At 55.3% G+C, this 24,042-nt stretch overlaps 9 protein-coding genes across 9 annotated transcripts; 5 read left to right on the top strand and 4 right to left on the bottom strand.

Annotated features, from left to right (window-relative positions):
- Positions 1 to 3,064: 3,064 nt before the first annotated feature.
- On the bottom strand, positions 3,065 to 4,099 carry F5144DRAFT_475197 (phosphatase 2C-like domain-containing protein; the record flags this gene model as incomplete). Its single annotated transcript, XM_066785028.1, has 1 exon — positions 3,065 to 4,099. A coding segment is annotated over one exon (1,035 nt), but the record flags the coding sequence as incomplete, so codon positions are not given.
- A 228-nt stretch (positions 4,100 to 4,327) lies between these two features.
- On the bottom strand, positions 4,328 to 6,167 carry F5144DRAFT_583159 (uncharacterized protein). Its single transcript, XM_066789543.1, has 3 exons — positions 5,638 to 6,167; positions 4,939 to 5,551; positions 4,328 to 4,878 (listed from the first exon to the last, which is right to left on the bottom strand). The coding sequence occupies exons 1-3, from the start codon at positions 5,717 to 5,719 to the stop codon at positions 4,668 to 4,670; spliced, it is 906 nt and encodes a 301-aa protein (XP_066640146.1). The 5' UTR covers positions 5,720 to 6,167; the 3' UTR covers positions 4,328 to 4,667.
- A 2,031-nt stretch (positions 6,168 to 8,198) lies between these two features.
- On the top strand, positions 8,199 to 9,446 carry F5144DRAFT_623378 (uncharacterized protein; the record flags this gene model as incomplete). The annotated part of the gene is made up of 5 exons (XM_066792146.1): positions 8,199 to 8,438; positions 8,482 to 8,572; positions 8,610 to 8,770; positions 8,821 to 8,975; positions 9,128 to 9,446. The coding sequence occupies 5 exons, from the start codon at positions 8,199 to 8,201 to the stop codon at positions 9,174 to 9,176; spliced, it is 696 nt and encodes a 231-aa protein (XP_066640145.1). The 3' UTR covers positions 9,177 to 9,446.
- Positions 9,447 to 9,649: 203 nt separating this feature from the next.
- F5144DRAFT_623377 (uncharacterized protein) lies at positions 9,650 to 10,607 on the top strand. Its single transcript, XM_066792145.1, has one exon. The coding sequence runs from the start codon at positions 9,953 to 9,955 to the stop codon at positions 10,403 to 10,405; it is 453 nt and encodes a 150-aa protein (XP_066640144.1). The 5' UTR covers positions 9,650 to 9,952; the 3' UTR covers positions 10,406 to 10,607.
- Positions 10,608 to 11,351: 744 nt separating this feature from the next.
- F5144DRAFT_360698 (uncharacterized protein) lies at positions 11,352 to 12,369 on the top strand. The gene has a single exon (XM_066784392.1). The coding sequence runs from the start codon at positions 11,576 to 11,578 to the stop codon at positions 12,317 to 12,319; it is 744 nt and encodes a 247-aa protein (XP_066640143.1). The 5' UTR covers positions 11,352 to 11,575; the 3' UTR covers positions 12,320 to 12,369.
- A 902-nt stretch (positions 12,370 to 13,271) lies between these two features.
- F5144DRAFT_595587 (uncharacterized protein) lies at positions 13,272 to 14,806 on the top strand (the record flags this gene model as incomplete). The annotated part of the gene is made up of 2 exons (XM_066790710.1): positions 13,272 to 13,308; positions 14,022 to 14,806. The coding sequence occupies 2 exons, from the start codon at positions 13,272 to 13,274 to the stop codon at positions 14,804 to 14,806; spliced, it is 822 nt and encodes a 273-aa protein (XP_066640142.1).
- Positions 14,807 to 15,089: 283 nt separating this feature from the next.
- F5144DRAFT_497998 (uncharacterized protein) lies at positions 15,090 to 17,096 on the bottom strand (the record flags this gene model as incomplete). The annotated part of the gene is made up of 3 exons (XM_066786243.1): positions 15,090 to 16,057; positions 16,111 to 16,502; positions 16,555 to 17,096. The coding sequence occupies 3 exons, from the start codon at positions 17,094 to 17,096 to the stop codon at positions 15,090 to 15,092; spliced, it is 1,902 nt and encodes a 633-aa protein (XP_066640141.1).
- Positions 17,097 to 18,817: 1,721 nt separating this feature from the next.
- Positions 18,818 to 19,561, top strand: F5144DRAFT_496097 (uncharacterized protein; the record flags this gene model as incomplete). Its single annotated transcript, XM_066786136.1, has 1 exon — positions 18,818 to 19,561. The coding sequence occupies one exon, from the start codon at positions 18,818 to 18,820 to the stop codon at positions 19,559 to 19,561; it is 744 nt and encodes a 247-aa protein (XP_066640140.1).
- A 2,505-nt stretch (positions 19,562 to 22,066) lies between these two features.
- Positions 22,067 to 23,858, bottom strand: F5144DRAFT_539540 (chaperonin 10-like protein). Its single transcript, XM_066787122.1, has 4 exons — positions 23,024 to 23,858; positions 22,861 to 22,951; positions 22,435 to 22,795; positions 22,067 to 22,363 (listed from the first exon to the last, which is right to left on the bottom strand). Exons 1-4 carry the CDS (start codon positions 23,486 to 23,488, stop codon positions 22,186 to 22,188), a joined length of 1,095 nt encoding a protein of 364 aa, XP_066640139.1. The 5' UTR covers positions 23,489 to 23,858; the 3' UTR covers positions 22,067 to 22,185.
- Between the last annotated feature and the right edge of the window lie 184 nt (positions 23,859 to 24,042).

Below are 24,042 nucleotides of genomic sequence, written 5' to 3'. Positions count from 1 at the left end.
GTTGGACTTCAGGTCGGCAAGGTGTTGGCCGTAGCCATGGCGGGTGGCGATGATGATCGAGATGAGCGATGTGAGGAGGAAGGCCTGGCCGTCTTTGGTTAGCCCAAGTACACAACACGCATACCCTATGGTTTAGAAGCCTCCTGGCTTATAGAGATTTTGGGAGAACTGCAGTCGGCTGATACGTACCCACGCCACGATCACTGTGTAGTTGTCGTTCCCGATCGGTCGACCCCGTCGGTGCTTGACGAAGATTCGCAATGCTATCGTCAAAGTAGAGAGCAGCATGAGAGCCCCGAGGGACCACGCAAGGTCTGTGACCGTCGTCATCGCTATTTTGGTATGGTTCTCGATGTGTCGTTGTTTGGTCGGCGACGTTTGGCGAACGCAGCGGGTTGCGGAAAGTTGGGCTGAGCACAAAGGTTTTGCAGGTTGTGGTTCGAAAGGAGATGGCTTTAACTGCAGTAGAAATAAAACCCCCACCTAGGAAGACGACTGTCGAGGGGTTAGAGTTCGACAATAAACAAAAAGTATGGTGTCGTGATCTGAACTTCGGGTCGCGGCTTCATGGGCCATACCACAACTCACATCACAGCACCAACGATATGGCCGCACAATTCAGTGCCATTATTGATGAGCTAGAATACTAGCAATGTGATAATGATATTTTTGTGCAGATTACCCTCCTCAAAAACGAGAGAGTCGGGGCGCCGAGACCTCCAACATGGCACACACAAACACCAACCTCTGCAAGTGTGAACTTCATGATTAAGTAGTTAAGTTTCTAATTTAAGGCTTCCAATGACCGCACTGTTAACTAAGAAACAGGGATATACCCATGGAATCGTTAACTGATGCGAGCATTTGTAACTGTGATTCAAACAAACAACACAAAGCTCGCACTGCATGCGTGCAGCGGTCTTCCGGCAACACATTGCGGAATTGGTCGACGATTTAGTAAGAAGGGGGGGACTTAAGCCCCTTTAGCAGATATATTGTTGTCTTTAATGACGATGAAAGTATCTCAATGCTGGACAGCAGTTTCCTTGGCCATTAAATCATGGGTCAGATTGCATAGAAAATGAGTCCCAAAAGGCTCCAATTGCTAACCGCTTCGGCGTACTAATCTCTCGGGATTCATCTTGTTCATTCAAATCGTTGTATCCATTTAGACATTCTCCCATGCGTATGCCATGGGTTTTGATTACATGTCACGGCCGGTCTCGAGGTTGTCTCCATTCTACGAAATGGCACCTGGCTCCTGAGCACCAACACCTCCCTCAACTAACCCCTAATCTCTTTTTGGGAACATCAGCCGCTCGGGATCCACCGATATGCGATTCTAGTGATGAGCCCAGTTATTTCGCCGACGCCGGTGGTATTGGCCTGCCCCATCACCCTCGGGCCCCGACGAGTGGCTGCGCCTTGTTGAACTGGGGCTAGTGTGGGCATTCCAAAAGATATCACGCATAATTTGGGCGGTTCGGGGTTTTGGTTGGTGATAGGCGCCGGTCTGTTGGTTCTGCTTCACACCACTTGCCATACTCACAAGGCCGGACCCGAGCCTGTGGTTCGTCCTTCCATTTTAGGTCAGTGTTCTAGCCTTCGGCGATTTGACTCACCCTCAAAATGCAGGCGGCTAGAAGGAGGCGAGGCAGCCTGGTGTGGACGTTGGTCTCGGTGTGCCTTGCCAGCCGCCCACATGGTGTAACGCTGGGCCAACAACAGCTCGGTGAAATCACAAGCGCTAGGGGCTGTGTCACCTCTGTGTGTGAGCATATCTGTATGTAAAGACCACAAAATTGTGAGAATGATGAGCTTCATATCCCTCCAGAACGACACACGCAGCAATCAAACGCGAAGCACAACCCATTTCTCACAATCTTGTTGCGGCAGATTCCCCACCACTACACCCAGAACTCGCCGTCATGCTACCATCATTTTTGCTACGTGCCCTTCTTTGGCAGCCCCTGTACTTCGCCGCTCTTGTCTCCGGCAGCGGCCGTTCCGGATACAACTCGGTAAACCAGACAGACAACGCGCTGGAGAGCAGATCCGGGAGCTCGGCCGGCGGCAACCAAACCGAATTACACTGAGCGTGTACTCCACACCCATTTCTCCACAAACCTCACCTATCCAACCGACGATGGAGCAGGCCCATGCGATTGGTATCACGCGTGGAGTGCTTTTTTGAGATTCGGAGGACACAGCACAGGGATGAAGACGGTTAGCAGATGGGCACGGGGGATATCCATCCTAGGCTCCACGGCCATCACACGTTTGTTAGACGATATCGGGCCAGTTGCCAGGGATAGATTGGTTGCATCGGCGAAGCACTTGGTGTGGCGGGCCGGGGTATGCGGTGGTGGGCCGTCAGCTTTCATGTACATGGGAACAATACATGTAGCTTATCATTGACGCTGTTTTCACCGCTGGCGCTAGTTATGTTCCTGATAATGTTAGGCTAGCTATTTGTGCCCAGTGAACCCCCTCCTCTCAAGCCGCTTGAAAGGGGGGAATACGGATCCGAATCCTATTCTTGTCCCACGCTATTATGATCCCTTGGCCGCCTTCCCAACCCGGCTGGGGTGGCACCCTTTTCACCGAAAAATACGACTTGAACGGTGATGTCATCCAAAAGTACGCGTGAGAATGGAGGTTTGTAGGCGAGCTGGGTCGCTACCAGGTCGTGGTGGTTGCCGCCGAGGGAATTTCGCGTCAGATGTACAGCAGCGTTGTCGTCCTTGAAAGTCGCCCTCTCCTCAAAAAACCTTGGGCTCGCAACCGACAGACTATTAAGCTGACGGAAGTCGACCGTCTCGTATGTCGGCTCTGGCTTGTTGTTTCCTACGCCTCGCGAGCCCAAGTCCCACCATTTCCCTACCAGATCGACGGCATGTTGCGAAGTCACCCGATCCCACAATCCATCGCTTGCCATGATGAGAAAGGAGGGTTGGCTGGTGTCGATCTTTGTCGAGGTCACGACCGGCTGGGCAGTAAGGTATGGCGGCGTTAGGACTTCATATCTCGGCGACAGGGGCGGCAGGCACCGGAATCTCCACCAGAGATCCCGATGCAACTCGTCGGACAACTTCCAGCGGCTGTCTCCAAAGGCGCGAGAAAGACCGATACCTAGAATGCGTCTGTTCTTTGTCGACACGACTTCCTTCTCGCCGGGATGTTCCCTCTGCAGCCGCGCAAGCTCCTCAGGATTGTAGGCGGTCTGGTCCAGCGACAACGGCACAACCTCCCAAGTCCCATCGGGCCGCTTCAGCCCCAGAACCGCCCTCGAATTACCGGTGCACGCCACATGCAAGGTGCTCGTGAGGGGATCGTACATGGAGAGCAACGCGCACGAACCGGCATAGCCAGGCATGAGCCCGGCCAACTTGTCCGGCAATGGCATCTTGCTCTCGATAGTCTCCGAGATCTTTTTCATGAGAGCGTCGTCGAGGCGCACGAAGGCGCGCATGATGGCGCCCTGCACCGCGCCGTCGATCGCTGCGGACCCTTCTTCGCCCAGGTCAGGTTTGGCCTGGGCCAGACTGTGCTGCACGAACGGCAGGAGCTGCTTCTCGAGCAGGTCGGCCGTTTGCCAACCCATGTGCCCGTCGAAAATGGCCCATGCTGCCCAGCGACCACCGTCGTCTCGCGGAGAGGGCAGCTCGCCGTGGATGAAGCGGTCCTCGCAGGGGCTGCTGGAGGCGAGTTGTGAGCCGTCGTATCTGTTGATCCCGGGGATGTGAGTGACTGGGATAGAATAGGCCCCCTGGGAGAGGATGCGCGCGAGGTCTCCTTTCGATGGGCCGCGTGCTGGGGCCAATTGGTCAGTGGGCGCATGGGTGAAGCACGGCATCCCCTTCGTCTGGTGCTTCTGCTTGAGGCTGCTCGTTAGCCACCAAATACCGCCTCCGCCCACCGCAGCGGCCAACGCCGTGTACCCCGCTGCCTTCCCATTCTCGCGCGAGGAGTCCGAAGACGATCTGTTTGTCGAGTAATGGCGATATATCTTGGGCGGGATTTGCAGCAGGCGCATCAGCGTGACTTTTTGGCTATTGAGCCGCCGTTGGGCCGTCTTGAATGGGCGCAGCAACCACATGGTTAATTAAGTGTAGGTAGTTATGAAGGGAACATGAGATCAGATCGTGTCGCGTGGTGAGATGCTGACCATCCTGCGCAACGTTTCATGGGGAGGCCATCTTGTGTTTTGCCCAGTCAAGAACAGCGATGGTAACCCCCAATATACCCCTCCTTCTCTCCTTCCCCCGCCTGCTTCTTTGTGCCCGAGTTGTTTCGCTCTTGCCAACATCGGGCCCATAGACAGAACAGAATGGGCAAGCACTAACCCCTGGCGGCAAAAGCTGTCTGTAAAAGCCAACTCAGTCTTTTATATGTTACATACATTTTTTGTTATCTGTTTTTTATCTGACTCGTATCAACCTGCTGGCGCTATTCTTCAATGTCTCGAATCAACGTACTACCTAATCTGGTGAAGAGCACGCGTTCCTGAGGGCCACTCGCCAGATACAAACCCCTGTCACTTGACCATGTTACTCCTTCCGCCTCTGACCACCGACCTTTTTATTTTGCATTTTCGGTCCCCTCGGATGAGGGGACCGACCATACTCCCCCCCCCCCCCCCGGCAACAATCTTGTTGTTTCACATTTTAGTCTTCATCTCCGATGCGGATTCTGCCGTCAGCAGCCGGGCCTTGCGACCAGTAGCCTCCAATATCAATGTTGGATTCTGCGATGGCGCGGTGGCTCACGAGGAGCCAGAGACCGAAGATGGGCTTCGCAAGGACATCGAGCACGGCATAGATGATAATCTCGGTATCGACGTTCGTCTTGCGAGCGAGGGCTGCAACTCCCCAAACACTACAGAAACCGTTAGTGACGTCTCAGCTTTCTTTCGGGGACACGGATGCGGGCACTCACATGGGATACGCCGCCCACAGGGCCAGCGAGTAGATGGTAAGCGACGCCCACAATTTAGAGACGCGGGCGCCCTTGACCTGGACAGTGCGCGTGCCGTGCAGGCCGACATGCCACACAACAAACAAGTAGCCCAGGCACGAAATCACAAACCACCCCCACTTCTGAGCGGTGTCCTCAGCACCATAGGCCGCGAACAACCCCGCCAACACCATCACCACATTCGCCACCAGCGCCATAAGGGTATGCGCCCCATCCACACCCGCCAACAGGCACAGATTCAGCAACAGCAACGGCGTAGTCAGCGCCCAGTCCACATAGCGGGCCCAGTAGATCTGGCGGCACTGGTCGTGGAAGGTGTCGGGGATGCCGTGGCCGTGGCGGTCGCGCACGGGGTGGCAGCTCAGCGACGAGGCGTGGCCCGCGGCCATGCCGAAGTAGGCCAGCGCCGACACCAGCGTCAGCAGCGTCGTGGTGACGTGGTACACGCGCTTGCCCACGGGTACGTTCCACGACAGCAGCGCAAACACCGCCGAGAAGAGCGTCATGCCCGCGAAGAGCACCCACAGCGCGCGCTGGCCCGTCTCGGTTGAGAGTTGGAACTGAGTGGGGTCGGCTGTGTTGGATGGATGGGCGGGCTGGTTGGTTATTTTGTTGGGTAAAAAGGGGGAGGGGGTGGCGTTGGGGAGGGCTATGACGTACGGATGACCGTGGGGATAGGTCCCGGCTTTGCAGTGGTTGCTGCCGGGTACAGCATCTCGGCGACTTGGTCAGGGGCAATCATCTTAGACGGATATGGCGGTTGTTTCGGTAAGTTGTTGTTGACCGCACCGACCTGATGGATAAGGATAAAAAAAGTAGAAGATTTGGGAGAAACCACCACGGATAGAGAACATCATATAACAGTGCGGAGACCGAAAACCAAAATTTGCCATCTCATGGTCACCAGGTGTCGCCTTGCGCAAGCTCCAAGCTTTGCTATGTCAGAGCGACGTCATACATTTCCCGTGTGCAACCTTTAGTCTGTTCCCGGCCATGATCGACCCCCGCCTTGGGCCCAAGGTTTTGTAACATGGCTTGCATGGTTCAGACCACGGTTTGGTACGTCGCAGGCAGCATCGGAGCGTTCAATCCGATTCGGCGGCCGAGCAGCTAAGGTTTGGCACGTTCAAATTTCCCTCCAGTTGCCGAGATTCGTATAGTGGTGCGGATGGTTGATGACCATGGAGTGGCGGGAAAAGCCGCTCGCAACCGAACACCCCCTGTACTTCGTACCTTTAATGCAGGTTTGAGGTTGACCAACCACATGTTACAATACCTCCTCCTGATTTAGCAATACTTTGTTGTCTCTCGGTAAAGGAAGATTGGCGGGTTCGGCTCTGACTCTGATTTAGTAACGAGTTATTATACATAGGTACTTGACATGTAAGATATCAACATCATTCCGTTACTGTGATTACATGTACATTCCCTGGGACGAGACGACTTGGGGAAGGTAGCAAAGCCAACCACTTTCTCGCATCATCCCCCAATGTGGCAATAACTCTCACTTTACACCAGTCGATTCGCTTCCCACCAATATCTTGCTACAACCCTTCTCTCAGCCCCACCCATGCCTCTCTCACCAAGTGCATTTTACCGGAGTAAAGTTTATGGTACCACAGGTCGTCAATGTCCCGCAGTCACCTATATCAAAGCTCGTCCCTTCGAGGCAAGACTTGTCACTCATGCCCTCGAAACGAAAATGCGCCCGATTGTTTTTTTCGTCCATGCAGAACTCGGTCATGCCCGGTATTTCTCCCGACCGGCATCCTTCATTGGCGTTGATGTTGTATGTACCATGGGCGGTCGTGAAAACTGCGTGGGTAGGATCCAGCAATGGTCAGTCGCCTCACTCTCGAGAAAGCTAGGAGTAGGACAAGGATAAAAGAGAACCGTGACCGGAATATGGGAAGGGAAGAATGGGGGTTGACATACGTCCCCGGTTGTTACAGGCCAAAGTCACGCAATAGAGATAGACCGTCAAGTAGTCTGCCGAAACCGCTGTCGCGGCGCCGAGGGCCCCAAGAAGAAGCTGAACGTTCAAATGCATTGTGAAGGTATTGAAGATGGCAGGTGGCTGTTGTAAGCTGTGGTCGTGTCGTGGATGATATCTGGTTCAAAATGGGCGGATAGGCTTGCCATTATATAGATCTTTTCAATCCCTTTTCTCTGTATTAGATCCCACGAATAACCGGGGTCCAGGGCCTGCATCGATGTGATGTACGTTGTGTGTTTTCCGCCTGCGTCTAGTAACACCCAAGCAATCCTTCGCCCCCAATTCAAGTTGATCCGGGTCCATTTCCGGGTAAGCTTTCAGCTGCAAGGGTCTTAATTATGGGTAGGATGCACGAAGGGCCCCTCTAACAACTCATTTGAAAACACCGGTGGTCCTTTCTCGTGGGCACGGAGAGGCAGAGCAAAGCTCCGGGGCGTTTCTCGCCCGATGAGGACCTGTCTTTGGCGATCACCAGTGATAATCTGCTTAGCGGCATGTTTGTGGACATGCCCTCGCTCCCTCGGCCACTTTTACTCTTTTACTCCTGCAAGGTCCTCGTCTTCTCTGCAACTTGGGGGCCGATCGTGGTCTTCGATATCCATGACGATACCTACCGCCTGGCATATTCGATTGAGAGGGGGTTCGTTTTGCCTGGCTCCGTGTTCCGTCGGTCTGGCTTTTGCTTGAGCAACCTGGTGAGCTTCCGGGGGCGCACGAAGTGTTGATGGGGGTTACTGGCTGGCCCCGGCCCAAAACGCCGCCGCCCGCAATCCTGTCGCGAGAAGGGTGGAGTTGAGCGTGGGGTGTTGATGGAGGATCTGGTGTCAAAGCGGCCGTCAAGACGATGAACGTTAGGAGATTGCCGAGCCTTGAGGAGAGTTCGGCGAAGACGTAGTGTTATATACGCTCAACTTGAGTCAGACAGCACGGCATTCACAACCAAGTACTCGGTCAAGTTGTTGAGAAAGGTTCTGCGACGACGTTTGCCGAGGCCCTACACGACCGACTTCTCGAGCCACTTGGCATGAAGCAAACATACTACACAGAAGGGAGCAGAGACAATGAAGCAAAGGCGTATGCGTCTCTGGCCAATGCCTCGATCGTGCGAATACCGACACCCCTCTCGGGAAAGGACGTCCTAATGGGGTCGGCTGGGGGGATTCGAAGTTCGGTCAAGGACTTCTTGGTCCTCTACAAAGCAGTTTTAGAAGCTGCAAAGGACCGGATGACGAGTGAAGCAACATCTGAATCGCTCACCCAAACCAGGCGCCCTCTCCACAACGTGCTTCAGCTCTGGAAGGGGCATATACCACTGCCGTCCTCCTCCCTCAGGGAGCACTCTTACGGGTTTGGTTGGGCGCGGGCCCCCTGCAGCTACCCGGTGTCTTCAATGTTGGCTCCAGGCGATAACGGCCCCAACGACCTCAATCCCATGGTTGGCATTGGCGCACCGTCGAAGTTAGCAGTGTACCACGGAGGAGATAGGTATTGCCGGATTCAGCACCTAGAGCGCCTTGTTCCCGGAATCTGGAAGCGCGGTTGTTGTTCTCACCAACTCCTGTTCACGGAACAACGGGGTCCGCTGGATTGGGGAGCCTGGTCGAGGCCCTCTTCAACAACTCACACAACGCTCAAGATTACCAAGTCGTGGCCAAGAAAGCAGCCGAGAGTGCGGTTCAGCGGTTCCAGGATATCAGCAAGAGCCTCGCGGCCGGCAGAACTGTCGAGCAACCGAGTCGCCCTCTGTATGCTTACATCGGAGACTATCACAACGTGATCGGCAACTTTCTCATCCGAGTCCGGCTTAACGAGAAAAAGGATTATTCATTGCGTACATGGGCCGCGAGGCAGACACCTCCGAGCTCGTTCCATATCAGGCTGATAGCTTCTACTGGACCTTGACCTACGACGAGACTGTCAAGCTTGGGCGGGAGGTGGTATATCCCGAGGAATACTACATTGTGAAGTTTGGGTCTGAGGAAATTGAAGAGGGGATAACAAGGTTGTGGTGGAAATATGATCCTGCCATTGAAGGGCCTGGGGGGGTGTTCGGGGGGGGGGGGTGTTCGGGGGGCGGGTGGGTCCGCTGTGGTGGGGATGTTGTGAGAACGGGCAGAAGTTAACTACTGACTACCTACCTACCTAGGTACCTAGGTATGTTCATGTTCATTTTGATGCCCCCCAAATTAGACACCGTGATTAGAGGTTGGTGGGAAAGGCGTTGGGCCAGAGTTTATTGAACTAATCCGAGCAATATTGCCTGTTGTCTCCCGGAATTTTTTGTGAAAACGCCCCATAATATCTGACGTGTTGAAGTTCCTGCGACGCAATGACTTGACACTCTCGTGCAGCCGACTTGAAGGCTTCTCCCATCATCCGGCAGCCTTATCCATTGTGTAGAGCGCGCTACGACGCCCGGATTCGCGTTGCCGCCCTTCCTACAACCACGACGGCTTCAATGTTCTGGTCGTTGTTGTGGATCAAAGGGCGGGGTGCCGAGGCAGCAAAGTCCACATGATCTGACCAATATCCTAGATATGATTGGATAAGAACCAGGGGCTCCGCTTGTGAAACGGCCTGGACTGCCCCGCAATGCCTCGCCGATCATCCTTGCGATTGGTTTGCAAGCTTGAAGCTTGGCCGCAATACCCCACTACGTCATCGCCTTTCAGGATAGCCGCTGGGGCCCAACACCGCCTCGCACCCAGGCAAGCCAGGGCTGACCAGGGAGCGGCCAACAAAGGATGAACAGGCAGCTTGCCTGCTGTTCTTAACGCCAGGCAACCGGCCGTTCCTGTGACCACCTTCTTGACACCGAACCTCCCAATTTCATCGTCCAAAATACTCGATTCTTCAAGCAACCCACGCTCCCAAGTCAAGTCTGCTGCTAAGCTCGACGCAGAACGACCTCACAAGTACCTAATCCACGAACGAAACCCACCCAAACCCAACCACTACTCTCCACTTCCCACAACCACAATGGCCTCCGCCCAAGCCAACTGCCCCGTCGTCGGCACGACCAACACGACCCTCCCACCGTCGCACCCAGACGTTGATCTCTCGCAGCCGGGCCAAGTCTGCCCCATCGTCGGCGCCACCACCGACCACCACGCGAACCTGCACCGGCACCCGCAAGTACCGATCCCCGAGGATCGCTCCGCCGGCGACGCGTCCGCCTGCCCCGCGCTCACGGGACGCCTCGTCAACGAGGACAAGAGCAAGGCCATGGACGACGACGTGTGCCCCGTGGTGGGCACTGCCACCACCGTGCTCCCGCCCGACCACCCCGCCACCGAGGGCCGCGAGGACGACGCCGTCTGCCCCGTGACCAAGGCCAAGGTCGGGCATCATAAGGGGAAGCTGCACGGGCATCCGGCGGTTGACGGTGCCGCCGAGGGGGCGGTTTGCCCCGTTGCTGGTGTCAGTGCTTAGGAGGCGCGGTCGGGATGTTTCTTGGGATATGATGGGAGCATGATCAAGGATAGTATGCGAGTCTTTCGCGTTTATGGATATCATACATGCATTTAGTTTTCTTGCATCTCGTGTCACCGCCAATAGCAAGTTCGGATTTATCAGCATTTACATAAATAAGTCTTTGCTCTATTATTTGCAAGCAACTGGACTTTTTGTCGAAGTTCATGCTTGGTGGCTCGTTATCTTATCGTATCTCTGGTTGTTGGTGGGGGGTTACATTTTCCTTCCCCACAACTTGTGCGATCTCGAATCCTCCGCCGCCCAAGCTGTGCCTCTGGCCTGCGCTTGTCCTTCCGCCTTGACACTTGACAGCGGCGCTCTTGGAAACGGACAAGGCCAAAATTTCCGTCGCCAAACAAAACTCTTGTCTGAGTTGGGTTGAGATGCGAGACAGGTTTACAAAGAGCCGACGATACCTAAGGTACCTAACAACAAACATCTTCTTCTCACCTTCCGCAACGCCAAAGTACTGGCCGAACCGAAGAAAATGGACAATCCCAGACTGCGTCCAGACGGCCCGGGAAACTTGAAGATCAAGATCGCTCTTTTACAGCCCCAGTACCACGGCCAACAAGGCCACCAAGGCGACCCTAATCCGTTTCAGCAGTGCAGCTCCGGGTAACCACTGTAATTCAGTGGTACTCGTGCCACATGCAGAGGATGACATTGCCGTTGAAACCGTCAGAGAAGTGCGCGTTGGTGATTTAGCGGCACCTGATTCGACCGCCGCCTCTGGCGCCGCATGGCCTGCAAAAGGCGTCCCAAACCGGCGGGTGACCCTAAATTTAGCGCCGAAACACGTTTTGGGAGGTTGCGAGGCTCCGGCCAATGAAGCCGGCCCAGGTCCGGTGACCGGGGTGTCTTACACGAATCATTAAAACAGAAGCCACCGGTCAGGTCGCCGTGCAAGATGACCTTGTGGTCTGCCAGCGCGGTTGACCCGTTCTCAGACTCAGTCAGTCGGTTTCCGTTCTCTTCGTCACACCTTGTTTTTTCGTGTGCAAGCGCTGGCTTCGCTGTTTTCTCCCATTTCCCCCGGAGTCGACATCCTCGAGCGCATCTCGGTCCCTTCAACCTTGAGAACTAGTTGAGAGAAAAAGCGAAGAAACAGTCCCAAAACCCGCCAAAATGCCTTCCTTCACAAGCAGGCACTACACCCCGGACCGGTTCCGCCCCCTCTCCAAACCGGAGGACGACCTAATGGAGGACATCCACCAGACCGCACCGGGAATCAAATACTCCTCCTCCGGGTCCCTCACCCTCGGCCCCTCCGACGGCTCCCTCCTCGATTACTTCGACCTCCCCTCCCCGCCCAGCACCCCCCACCGGGCCACGCACCACCACAACAACACCAACCTCAGCTACACCTCCCTCAACAGCTTCCCCAGCCCCGCCACCAGCCCCGGTCTCGCCGCCCGCTCCCCGGCCACCCTCAGCCGCAGCAGCAGCACCAGCTCCAGCCGCAACACCACCCCGACCTCCAGCCCGCCCACCTCCGCCCTCCCCCGCTGGCCCTCCGCCGCCCAGCGCATCCACCGCCTGCCCACCCGCCCCCGCTCGCGCAGCACCTCCTCCGCCTCCTCCGCGGGCTCCGCTTCCACTTCCTCGTCGCTGTCGGCCCCCGCGCTGGGGGATATTGAGATGGGCGGCATGGGTGGTGTGGGTGGTGGTATGATGGCGCCGCCGCCGATGATTCGTTCTGCGCGCCGTACCCCGTATTACCCGCCGAATGCGTCGCGTAATGCGGATCGCGCGAGGGTGTATATGAATCGGGGGCCGCATTATGTGCCGAATTGGACGCCGTTGAGTAGCTTGCCGAGGCATGTGCAGCTGCAGATTGAGGAGAGGATGACCAGATTTACGGCGATGTGAACGGGGGTGGGAAGGAGAGGGGGGTTGATGGTGCGGCGTTCGGGGGTTGGGTTAGATGGGATGTTAGAAGTGGGTGGTGGTGGATTTGCTTTTTGGGGGTTGGGGGGTCTCTGGATGTATTCGAAATCGGACTGGAGCACGGAGTTGGGATATGCGCTACCAAGCGCGGTGGGACTCATTGTGGAATTGGCGTACCGTACTTAATGGGACACATCTTTTTTTTTATCATGGTCATGTATCACCTGTCAGAAACCTTGCAGTGTCCCAGGACGAGAAGTTCAACAGCCCCGATTGGGTAGATCATGACAGTTCGTAAGTAATACATCAAACTCCAATCCCTGCTTGGTATAACGCCGTTGGTGAAAAGACAACCCAAGATGCAATGTCATAACCCTTGCCCAATCCCTTCACTGTTCCCAAAATGCCGCCCATCTCCTGCCCCAGCGACTAAGATCTTATTACTTCATCGATGGTGTGGGGAGCCAGGGGCGCCTGGGACGAGTAGGAGAGGTTCGACATCATGCGGTAAGGGGCGTTTCCTTTGGGAATCGCCCTGGGCGAGATATCTTCGGGCCGCCCAAACTGCTTTGCTTTGCCGCGGGTGACTGGACGCACCTCACCGTCGTCGACCCACTTGATCTCTCGGAACTTTTGTTTCCTGAGCCTGGTCCGAATGGATAACCGGAGAAGTGCACGCTGGAGCCACATGACGGGTGGTTGGGATTGCTAGTGGGAGAAATGGAAACTTCGCAAAGGGGTGGGTGTGTTGGGGTGCCACGGTGTTGAATCTTGGGGCGGTGAAAAGAGTTTTGATAGATGGGAGCCGATAAAGAAAGGTGAAACTCCAGCAATGACCCTCAAGGGTCCCACGTCGATAAAGGCAGCGATAACTTTTGGGACATCAAGAGTTCAGTCCTTGTCACAGATCAGAAAGATCGATGGGCCTGAAACAATGGCCTGGGCTCTGCCTCGGTTTGTTAGGAGACATGGTGAATACGGGTCCCCAAATGGAAAAGGACCTGGCTCAGATCCCAGATGCGTCGGGCCAGAAGCTTCCCCTAATGACAAAAGGGCACATAAGGCATATGTCAATAAGTCGCTGAGAAACCTTGATTACTCGCCAAAAATTTGGGGTCCAAACCACTCAGCTTCCTTGTTACCCCTTTTGATCACCGGAGGGCTTCGGAGGAGTGGGTCCCAACTCCGTTCTGTGCCGTAGAAAAGTGGAGTCGGCCGGGCCCGGCCCCGGCCGTCATCCGGTCTAGCCCCGACCGGTTTCTGAAACAGGCAAACGAGAGGTTTCAAACGCAAAAGGCTCCAAGACTCCTCGTTATCCGGCCGTAATCGAAAGCCGCCAACGTATTTCCCAACAACAAGCCTCCCTAAGCCTCCCCTCCTTGGCTACCCCAGGTTGCGCCCAAGTCCCACCCGGGGGAATGGCCTCGCCCGAAACAATAACAGACAACAACATATGGGCCTCCACATGGGACCTAAGATCCCCTTGTTTGGAACTGCGGTCCCGAGCAAGCCGTGTTTTGCCGCTCTGACACGACCCGGATGACTATAAGGCTTGTACGTACCCATCCTCCTCGCAAACTGTCAATCACTTCTCTCACGCTTTGCCTCTTATCGTCTCTAAACGACGATCCTAGCAGATCCGATAATCCCAAGGAGGTATCCGAGGTAAACAAACACCATACAGACATCACCAATAACCAAGCCATGAACCGTTCCCGCTATGTCCCCAACCCGGTCTACTCCGTCAACCCCTACCAACAGCAACAACAACAACAATATGGCGCCATCCCCCAACAAGCCCAACTCCAAGGCATGATGCCCGGCCAAGCCATGTCCATGCACCCCTCCGCATACGGCAGCCCCCCACCCGGCGTCGGCCACTCCCCCATGCAGACCTCCATGTCCCCCAACACCAACTGGGCAGCCAACTTCGCCAACGGCCCCATCATCGAGGACCTATGCGCCCCCCCACCCCCCATGGGCATGCACGCCTCACCACCCATGAACGGCATGCACCCGCGCATGGCCATGGGCCCCATGCACCCGGGCGGCATGCCCCAGATCCAGAACGTCTACGGGCTGCGCCAGCCCACACCCCACCCCTTCGCGCCGCAGGGCATGCACCCGGGGCCGGGCCAGCCAACGACGATGCAGGGCATGCCGTCGGCGCGGGTGATGGGCACGTACCCGCCGTACACGGGCCAGCAGCATGGGATTGGGATTGTGTACCCGCGCCCGATGGATCCGAATGCGATGATGGTGCGGCCGAGGCTGGAGACGGCGTTTGCGAACCCCGTGCCGACTGGGCCCGGGGGAAATGCGGGGTTGGGGATGGGCCAGGTGGCGTCGCCGAATATGGGGGGGAGCCCGGGAGGGGATGGGATGCAGCCGTTGACGCCGGTGGAGGAGGCGTTGAGGGAGTTTTTGAGCCCGGATTTGGGGGATTTGGGGGATTTGGGGCGTCAATGACAGGGAGGGATGTTGGGTAATGGGAGGGGGGGGTTAGATTGGCAGCCCGGGGTATGAACGGGTTATGACCAGCATTTCATTATGTCAGGCGTTGGGAATAGGCATAGCATAGCATCTGAGAGCGAAAATCATTGTTTGTTTCTGGCTTCGAGCTTCAAGGTGAGGCCATCTGGCCGTGAAAACGCCCAGTAGGTGTTGTGGTGGCACTTGTGAAGGAGGTGTCATGATGCAAAAGACCACTCTTTGAGTTGGCCCAACTCAACAACCCCCGCCCCATCTGAGCTTACCTCCCCTTCCCAACCCGGCACAGCCTTCCATTCTGCCCCATCGGATACCCATCCTCCGTGACCACCTCCCACTCCTCACTCCCCACGGTAGTACTCGCCCAAAACACCCCCCACGGATCCCACCGCCTCTTGACCTCCAACAGCCGCGCATACTTCTCCCCATAAAACCTTGCCTGCCACTCCGGCTCCGCCGGATCCCCCTCATTCATGTACGCCCCCACCCCGGGCATCAGCGCCTGCCACCGCGCCACATACGCCTGCACCCTCGCATCCGCCGCCCGCGCCTGCGCCGCGCTCAGCCCCACGGGCACCACCTCCATGAAGATGGCGTGCAGCGCCGTCTCCCGCCACGCCGGGTTGACCGCGCTGTCGGCGCCCGGCCAGCCCGCGATCTCCGTCGTGGGCGAGTACCCGATGCCGTGGAAGTCGTAGCCGCCCTCTTCGACGCCCGCGCGGACCGCGGCGAATACGGAGTCCCATGCGGTGTCGTTCTGCCAAATGTGGGCGGGGAACAGGCGCGAGCGGTAGCGCGTGTTGATAGGGAAGTCGCCGGACCCGGTGCGCTGGCCGTTGCCGGCGTAGAGGGAGGAGGCGATGGTGGTGGGGAGGGCGACGGGGATGTTGTGGTGCGTGGAGAGCTCGGTGTAGAGGGGCTGCAAGAGGGCGCGGTAGGCGGGCGCGGTGATGTTGGGGATGAGCTGGGATGAGGTGAAGCGGAAGGAGGAGTTGCCCTGCGGGTAGATGTAGCTGAAGCAGTAGCCGCCTGCGGCGATGACGTGGGTGCAGTAGCGGTAGGCGAGGGAGACGCCGCCCCAGAAGGAGGTGAGATCCGTGAGGGCGTTTGGGTCTGTGGGTGGAGTGGTGTTGTTGAGGGAGGGATTGACGGCAAAGGTGAGGCTGACGCTTGTCATGCTGGTGGGGGGGTAGGCTTTGAGGATGACCGAGGTGATGACGCCAAAGGTGCCTATTTGTGTTAGTGCATTTCTGATCCCACCTTTTTGTTGGGCCAGGACTTACTCGGTCCACCTCCCCTGAGCGCCCACCATAGATCCTTGTTCTTGTTGGGGTCCACGGTCAGGAATTTTCCATCGGGTGTCACAATGTTGATTGATAACACTTGATCCGCTCCTAGGCCGTACTTCGAGGTCAAGGACCCGTGACCGGCGACGGAAATCCAGCCTCCCACTGCGCCGACGGTGCCTCCGCCAGGGGAAACGACCGAGATGTTGTGTGCTGCCATGTGGTTGAAATTCTCCCAACTCTCTACTCCAGCCCCGACGCGAACTGCCATGCCGGAATAGGGGCCCACGGTGTACTCAGGGATGAATTCGAAGTCCTTCAAGTTGTGCACCCAGATGCTTAACGATCCTGCTCCCATGGACCGACCGCCGAAGTCATGCCCAGTATTCCTGTTGTTACGTTAAATACCGGGTCGGGGACAAAAGAGGGCAGACTACTCACTTAATGACCAGACGGACATTTTTGTTCCTGGCAAAGTTGACCGCCGCTTGTATGTGCTTCACTGTTGTGGCGTTGACCAGATACTCCGGAAACCCCCCTCGAGTACAGATGCCTTCGGCATCCAGAACTAAAGGGCATGTGCTTCCTTGGGGCCATTGTGTGAGAGTTGAGAGCGGTTCCTCGATCCAGAAATGCGTTCTCCTGGACTGATCCACCAGCCACCGACACGTGGTCTCATTATAATAGTCTCCTTGGTAACAAGCGGATGCTGCAGGGAAAGGTCGGAGCAGAGCACCGCCAAGAGAGCTGTTCAACTGCTTCCACTCCAGATCGCTAGGCCAGTCGTGACTCCCAGGCCATGCACGGCAACCGGGAGTGGTGCTAGCCCGGGGCGGTGTTATCTCTCTGTTGCCAAAACTGATCGCCGGGAAACGCCGAGCATCAGCTTCAGTTAGCTGCACAGTCTCAAAAGGGAATGGTTTGCCCGAAGCCGATACTGCCGGCAGTAATAATACCCCTAGAGAGAGCCGAAGAGCCCCCATGGCGATGTTTGGAATTGGATTTATTTTACTACAAGTACGCTTCTAGTGCTCGCCACTCTAGAGTGTAGCCCCCTTTTATCCCCATATGCGGCGGAACCTTGATGTTACTTGTCTGGCTTACGTGCGTCTCCGACGCGGGGTGCGGACAAGGAAAGGGATGGTGTGCCAACTCGGTTGAACCTTAGAATGCATTACAGATGTTACCGTACGAAAGAATGCTGCACTGCGCTGCGGTCCTCTCACCATGGACCGCTGTCTTTGGGTCCGGAGCTTCCCCAAGAAACCAAGAGAAGCCCGTATATTACCAGCAGCTGAATTGTCTGTGCTGCTGACGGAACATGGCGCATGTAGGGATGTGAACTGCTTCCCCAAGCCATGGTGCGGGGGTTGACATGCAGCATGGGGCGGCCTTTGGACAGCCTCGGACTAGTAGACACGGCTCAGCTGCAGCTTTATTGCTACCCAACACGGAAGGTGGCTCATAAGGGACTCCTACCAAATAGATTGATAAGCATCATGCAGCCGAAGAGCATGAGGCTAAGGTCACATTCCCCATGCGTTGGTAATGGGACATTGACAGATGGGGACTTTCACTGAATAGAGCGCGGTGAAATGGGTGCCACTAGCACGAGAATGAGGGCAAAATGCTTGGCTATCGGGGCCATATATATCTCCGATGTCATCGAGCATCGCCCGACCCGATGGAAATTATGAATCCCGCGCCCCTGGCTTGCCTCTGGGGTAGGTAAAGTAAGTAAGTTGAGGTGGGCCTTCCTGACAACCCAACGATACAGCTTTCACTGAGTCTTCCGGGCTTCAGATTGGCCCCGTATAGGACACAATGTTCCCCTGCCTTTGCACTCCGAGAAGCCACTGCATATGTGCTAAATTAGGGTTGCTTATGATATGGCACGTGCCAGGTGTGAGGGCAGGTGACAGGTACATGTAGGTAATTGATCCGCGCCAGAGTTGAAAACTTCCTGTGGCAATATTGAGTACTGTTTACTGTGGCAAGGCATTTAAACATACGCGCAGTATATTTCCTCCGACTGATGTATACGCAAACTCGTAATGTAATCCGATGCCGCGCCACTTCGCCATTTGGTCGGGGTTTGATTCCACACCTCGCATTCCCATTCGGGTTTCCAGTATTCCATATCTCACGGCACAAGGACTTGAATATACGGCAACTGTGGATTCGTGATGGTGGGGCAGTGGAGTTAACCTTACACATTCTTTGTGTTGAAACCACGGTTTCAATAGCATTGGCATCGCATGGCCATCTTATTCGGCACCTCGTTAACACTCAACGTAGGGTCCCTGTTTAGACTTGGCTCCGACCTTTCCCGTAACATCTTCTGCCGGTTGTTGCCTTTCAAAATAGAATCCAGCTGATAGAACCCACTTTGCGTTTGCCAACCTGGGTGTCCGACCGCGGCGTGGAAATGGAAATGGTAACAGGTTACGAGGTTGAGAGGAAGTTGAGACTCGTCATTGAGTTGGATGGGGATGATCAGGTATCAACATTAAGACCATAGCTGGGAGCTCGGGGATGGGGTATAAGAGCCTCGCAATATCCGAGATACAATTCTCGGATTTCCCTCATCACTCCACAACACACTCTCATCTTTGACAACACCTACTCTTTGATCGCGACCGCTAGCCCAGGAGGCAGTTCCCAGTCCCACATCCAGCAATTAAAACGGACAACCGACACCAAAATGTCTTTCCAACGTTTTCTCCAGGTTGACGCCACCAACGCTCCCAATAGGTCCTTCACCACCTTACCTGGCCTCCCTTTTGTTCCATCCGAATCCTCCTACACACAGAAATCAAAATACAAGTCCCTGATGGCTACAGTTTATGGCAAAACCCACTCTCCTGCCGAATTTGCTTCGCTCTATCTTGAGGGCGAAGACTATCTTCGAGCCAGAATCACAATTTCGAAGGCCCACGAAGTTCTCATTTTGGACAACCTCAAGAATGCGCGTGCGGGCGATAAAAAGTATCTTAAAGTGAAACACTTGATTGCCAACAGCCTGGCCATATCCGGAGTCAGGGCGACCAACATCAACCTCCTCGTCATCCAAAACATCGACAACCGGAACACAAAGGACCTCATCAGACAATACCAGGCATCCGAGGGCTGGGAACCGGGCACATGGCTCTTTGCTTCGGACGCCCACAAGGGACCGCTCATGGCCACGGAGCTAGGGAGAACAGCAAAGAGCCTGGCTACGAAGCTCGGGAAACATGTCGGCGGCGTGTATGTTGGAGAGATACTAGGCCAGCCCGCCCTCGCGTTTGGCTTGCAGGGTTCCCGACCGCCAACCCCCGTCACATACCCCCCGCCGCGCCCTGCTCCCGGCCGTCCGGCTTCGCCACCCAACGTTGCGTACCAGGCTAATCCCCGCCCGCCTACTCCGGTTAAACGGGGAAAGAGTTGTGGTTGTATTGTTTGCTAAGTTGGGTCGGCCTGGATTGCGCTATGGCGCAGAAAGGGAACGGCCAGCAGGACGATGGGATTTGGAGAGAGCTAGATAGGGATGGGGAATGAGGAATGGAGTTCTTTGTTCCCGGTCACATCGCCAGCTTGTACGGAGCTTCCATAGTATGAGACGTGGGGAAATCATAGAGTGCTGCGGGCAGCCATGCATTACATCATCATCACACAATCTCCTTAGACTTTACATGGACGGTGATATCCGTGCTGAACAAGTCGTGAGTGAGCTTCCAAGTGCTTCGAAAATGTCTGAGTAGGTACGTCCGCCTGAAGAAGACGGCTCGGCGGGGGCATCAATCATACAATGTCGAAGAAAGAACTGCCACAAAGATTGTACACTTTAAATGTTACAGGAAACAACTTGGATAGTGTGAACAGACAAAAGCCGGAAACAGGGGTATATGGTAATAGATCAACCAAGACCAGCCATAAAAAAGGCAAAAGCTTTCTCTCTAACAAAAATTTCCACTCCTCACCAAACCCACTTGAAGGGATTTGCAAAGATGTTCACCCACTCAAGGATTGCCACGATGAAGAGGCGCAGCATGAAGCTCACGGTGGACAGCATGGTGCCAATATTAAGCCTCCTATCCCTGATAGATTGCTTCATCCCCACACTTGGCCTACCTTTGGCACGCCCTAGGGCATAGCGGAGTATGAATAATAATAATAATAACCAATGCTTAGTTAATCGTATTCTGCTTGATTTCTTATTCAAGCACCTTCAAAAGCATCATTTCAAACATCAAGAAGATTCCCAGCGGGATCCTCAAGTATGTTCTAGGTGAAGCGGCGTTTCTGGTAGTCGCGGGGGGTCTCACCCAATTTGCGGAGACCTTCGTTGATGGCTACGTGCCTCAAACCCGGGCGCGCCGTGAGCGTTTGGATGAAGGCGATCTTGCTCCTGTGAGAGGGCTGTGGCGGACTATAATTGCCATCCCATGGATCCCCGTCCGTATGGGCTCCGCCATAGCGGCTACGATTCAGGGGGGCATTGTTCAATCAGCTGTGCTAGCGCTAGCCGAATGGGACTCCCCAAGCTTGGCTGATCGCAACCCTGGTGCAGTTGATGAAGAGTCGGCGTGGGATGTCCGCATTCTACAACATGTCAAGGGCATGTGGGATTGGCTCGCACAAGATGAAAGGGTTGTTCGACTCGTTCTCATCCTGTTTTGCAGGCTTGTATTGGGTGGCCCTCCATGGCTGTACACTGTCGCTTTTCGGTTGTTCTCGCTAATAATCATGGTCTCTTGCCCATCCTTGTTCTCAGCTGGGGCTTGGTCCATGAGTGAGTTGGTCCACTACATTGTTGGCCGCCGCCTCCTTGGGCTCGTGCATCTTGACCGCCTCATAGTGTTTACTCTGCCAGTGGGGGCAAATATTGTACCTTTGGGCGGTGAGTTGACTCGGTTTGAGCTAGCCTATTATATTTTACTCCCATCATGCGTGTTCTTCGGCGCGTTTAACGTTACTGCACGACAGACCTTCTTGAAACAAAGGAGGTGGGCGGACATGAAATCCCGCGATATGGCCCGGCAAATAGAGCCAAACGATGCCCCTGGGGATCTGGGCGATCTTGTAAGCGGCGAAGAATTTCTTTCCTATTGTCAGATGTACGAGACCTTCCGCATGTCGTGGCATGTCATGGCCTTGATGTATAGTTGGGAGCGCGACCTGGGACTTGGTAGCTCGTGGTTCAGCCTCTCCGTAAGGACATTGATGGGGATCACCATACGCTTGACCATTCTAAATTCCCATCTGTCATTTGGGGGGTGGAGAGCATAACGATGGTTACCTTAGCACCTAAATAAGAAGATCGCATATGATGCCCAGCAATAACTGAAACACCACGACACAAACCTAAGCCTCTTTTTGATTCTGTGATTGTACATGTACCATATGTAACCCCAACACATAACGGAACTGCAACTGTTGCGTACCAATCATTCTGAATTATAGGATTTCAAGTATTATGATTATGACGTTGCTGTGACGGGGCGGTGAATGTGCCTCTCGACGCTGATGCACTAGCAGATACCCCGTATAGTAATTCGTAGGCACAGCATCGTTGTGTGAGCTAGCTGAGCTAACGAGACAAGATTCCCCAACTGTGAGAGAAGGTCAAGGTGTTGCCGACCTTTGGTCAGTAGCAAGCAAATTGTGTGCAGAACTTTTTGGTGAGTGGTGGTATTCCATTGGTTCAATGTTACCAATGTAATCCTGTAGGATGTGATAGACAACGAAGTCATTAGGTTCCTATTGTCCATGCCGTATAGTTAACCATGGAACCAGATGAGAATATCAGTAGGTTATTGGATTATTGCCGTACAACACGCAGTTGAAGTCATAGTCGTAACGCGAACGAAATATTAGGCTCTCACGGGGACAGAACAAGAAGAGAACGGGCGGGACGAAGGGGAAGTAAAGGTGGGCGAGAGACTCTGTGAGGCGTGGCAGAAATCATGTAGGGTAAATAACAACCAGTTCTGCCTGTGTTGGGTAGGTAGGTACCTAGGTACGTATTATTCCTCAAGCAGCTCTCCCTTACAGATGTATTCCGCAAATCCACACAGCTCATCAGACCTATCAAACTCTGATAACCACCTTGCCCACGTGTTTGCCGGACCACAGGTAGTCAAGAGCCGCCTGTGAGTCTTCGAAATTAAAGACCTTGTCGTCGACCAAAGGATACAGGCGGACCTGCTTCTCGTCGAGAAATTTGTTCAGTGCCTCGAAATCAAGTTTTGAACCGGCGGCGATGCCCCTGTGTGAGGAACCCACCGTATCAGCACATCAGCCAGACGAAGGATTAGAAAAACATGAACAAGGACGTACTGCAGACGGGCCGTCTTTGCAATCAATGCCAGTAGCTTCCCTGGATTCCAGTTGGCCGATCTGCCCCCTAGAAAACCCACGATGGAAATGACGCCGTGCGAAGGTACTAGCGAGTCGATATCTGCGGGGATGCCCGGCGGCCCGTTATTGTTGACCACGTAGTCAACACCCTTGCCTCCCGTCAGCCGCTGCACCTCGGCCACTTGGTCCGGGTTGGTGCGATAGTTGTAGCTAACGAGGCCGGGTGCGCCAAGCTTTGTAATCAGGCCCGCGAGCTTCCCGTCTGACGACGACGTGATGATGGGCTTCAGCCCGCCCGCAAGCGCAATCAAGAGGGCGAACATGCTCACGCCGCCGGTTCCTACGTCGGCCCCGTTAGACAAATTTGTAGCCTTATCGCGGGCGCGGATCATATCCATGACTTACCTTGGATCAAGACAGACTTATTCTTGTCCAGCGAGTCCGGGGCACCAACCGCCTTCCAAGCCGTGACCGCAGCGCAGCCCAGTGTCGCACCCTACACACACATTGTATATCAGCAAAACCACGCCCCCCTCTCACCCCACAAACACCCCAACTAGGTACTCACCTCCTCCCACGACAAATGCCCCGGCAACCTCACCAACCCCTCCTCCCCCAACACCACAAACTCCCTCAACACCCCATCTACCTCCCCACCCAACGTCAACGCCACCCCGCCCTCCTCCAAAGCACCCCCCGTCACGAACGTCGGCACCACCCTCTCCCCCACCGCAAACCGCGTCACCCCACCCCCCACAGCAACCACCTCCCCAGCGCAGTCCGACGCCACAACGCCGCCGGGCAGGACGGCACCGCCGGGGTAGGTGCCGCGCAGCATGAGCGCGTCGCGGTAGTTGAGGGACACGGCGCGGACGCGGACGAGCACGTCGTGCGGGCCGAGACGGCCGGAGGCGGGGAGGGTGGGTTCGGTGGTGAGTTGCAGGGGGAGGGGGGTTTGTTCGGTTCCTGGGCCGGGGCTGCGGCGGAAGGCGAGGTGGGTGGGGGGGATGGCGGTGGTGGTGGGGGATATCATGTTGTTAAGGGTGGTGGTGGTGGTTGGTAGTTGGGGACTGGAACTGAAAGGGTTGAAGGATGAAGAGTAAAGGAAGGGGTGGTGTGTCTGGGATCTTTTTGGTGGAGTTAGATTCTAGTTTGGCGACTCGCGCGAGCCCCTGAGTGGGTGTCGGGGCGATTCTTATATGCCGAACCCATCGAATAGTTCGTACGAGCACAGCCTTTTTAAAGCTGAACACCGGGTACCACAGTCAGATATCGCGCGGAGAGTTTGCAAAGATAGCGCCATTTAGTTGCTCCGCTGCGGCGTGGTCGCGTGTATACTTCGTTTAATCGTCGGGAGTTCGGGCTGGAGTCGGAAGAACTTGGATAAGATGACCTTGCCAAGGGATATTAAGCCGTCTCGTCAGCTTCCCCCTGTAACCCGGACAGGGGCCCAACCACGTTGGAACCCGGGTCCAGGAGCGAGTGGTTGTGCGTGCTCGAACTACTAGATAACTTCGAGAATTGGACGACTGCTAAGCTTACTTTCTTAATTTTCTGCCACGCCAGGATTCAGATTCACAGGTTGTA

The sequence above is a fragment of the Chaetomium tenue genome (genome assembly GCF_020726465.1).
Source record: "Chaetomium tenue strain MPI-SDFR-AT-0079 chromosome Unknown F5144scaffold_6, whole genome shotgun sequence".
Classification (NCBI taxonomy): Eukaryota; Fungi; Ascomycota; class Sordariomycetes; order Sordariales; family Chaetomiaceae; genus Chaetomium; species Chaetomium tenue.
This window is presented reverse-complemented; position numbering and strand designations above follow the sequence as displayed.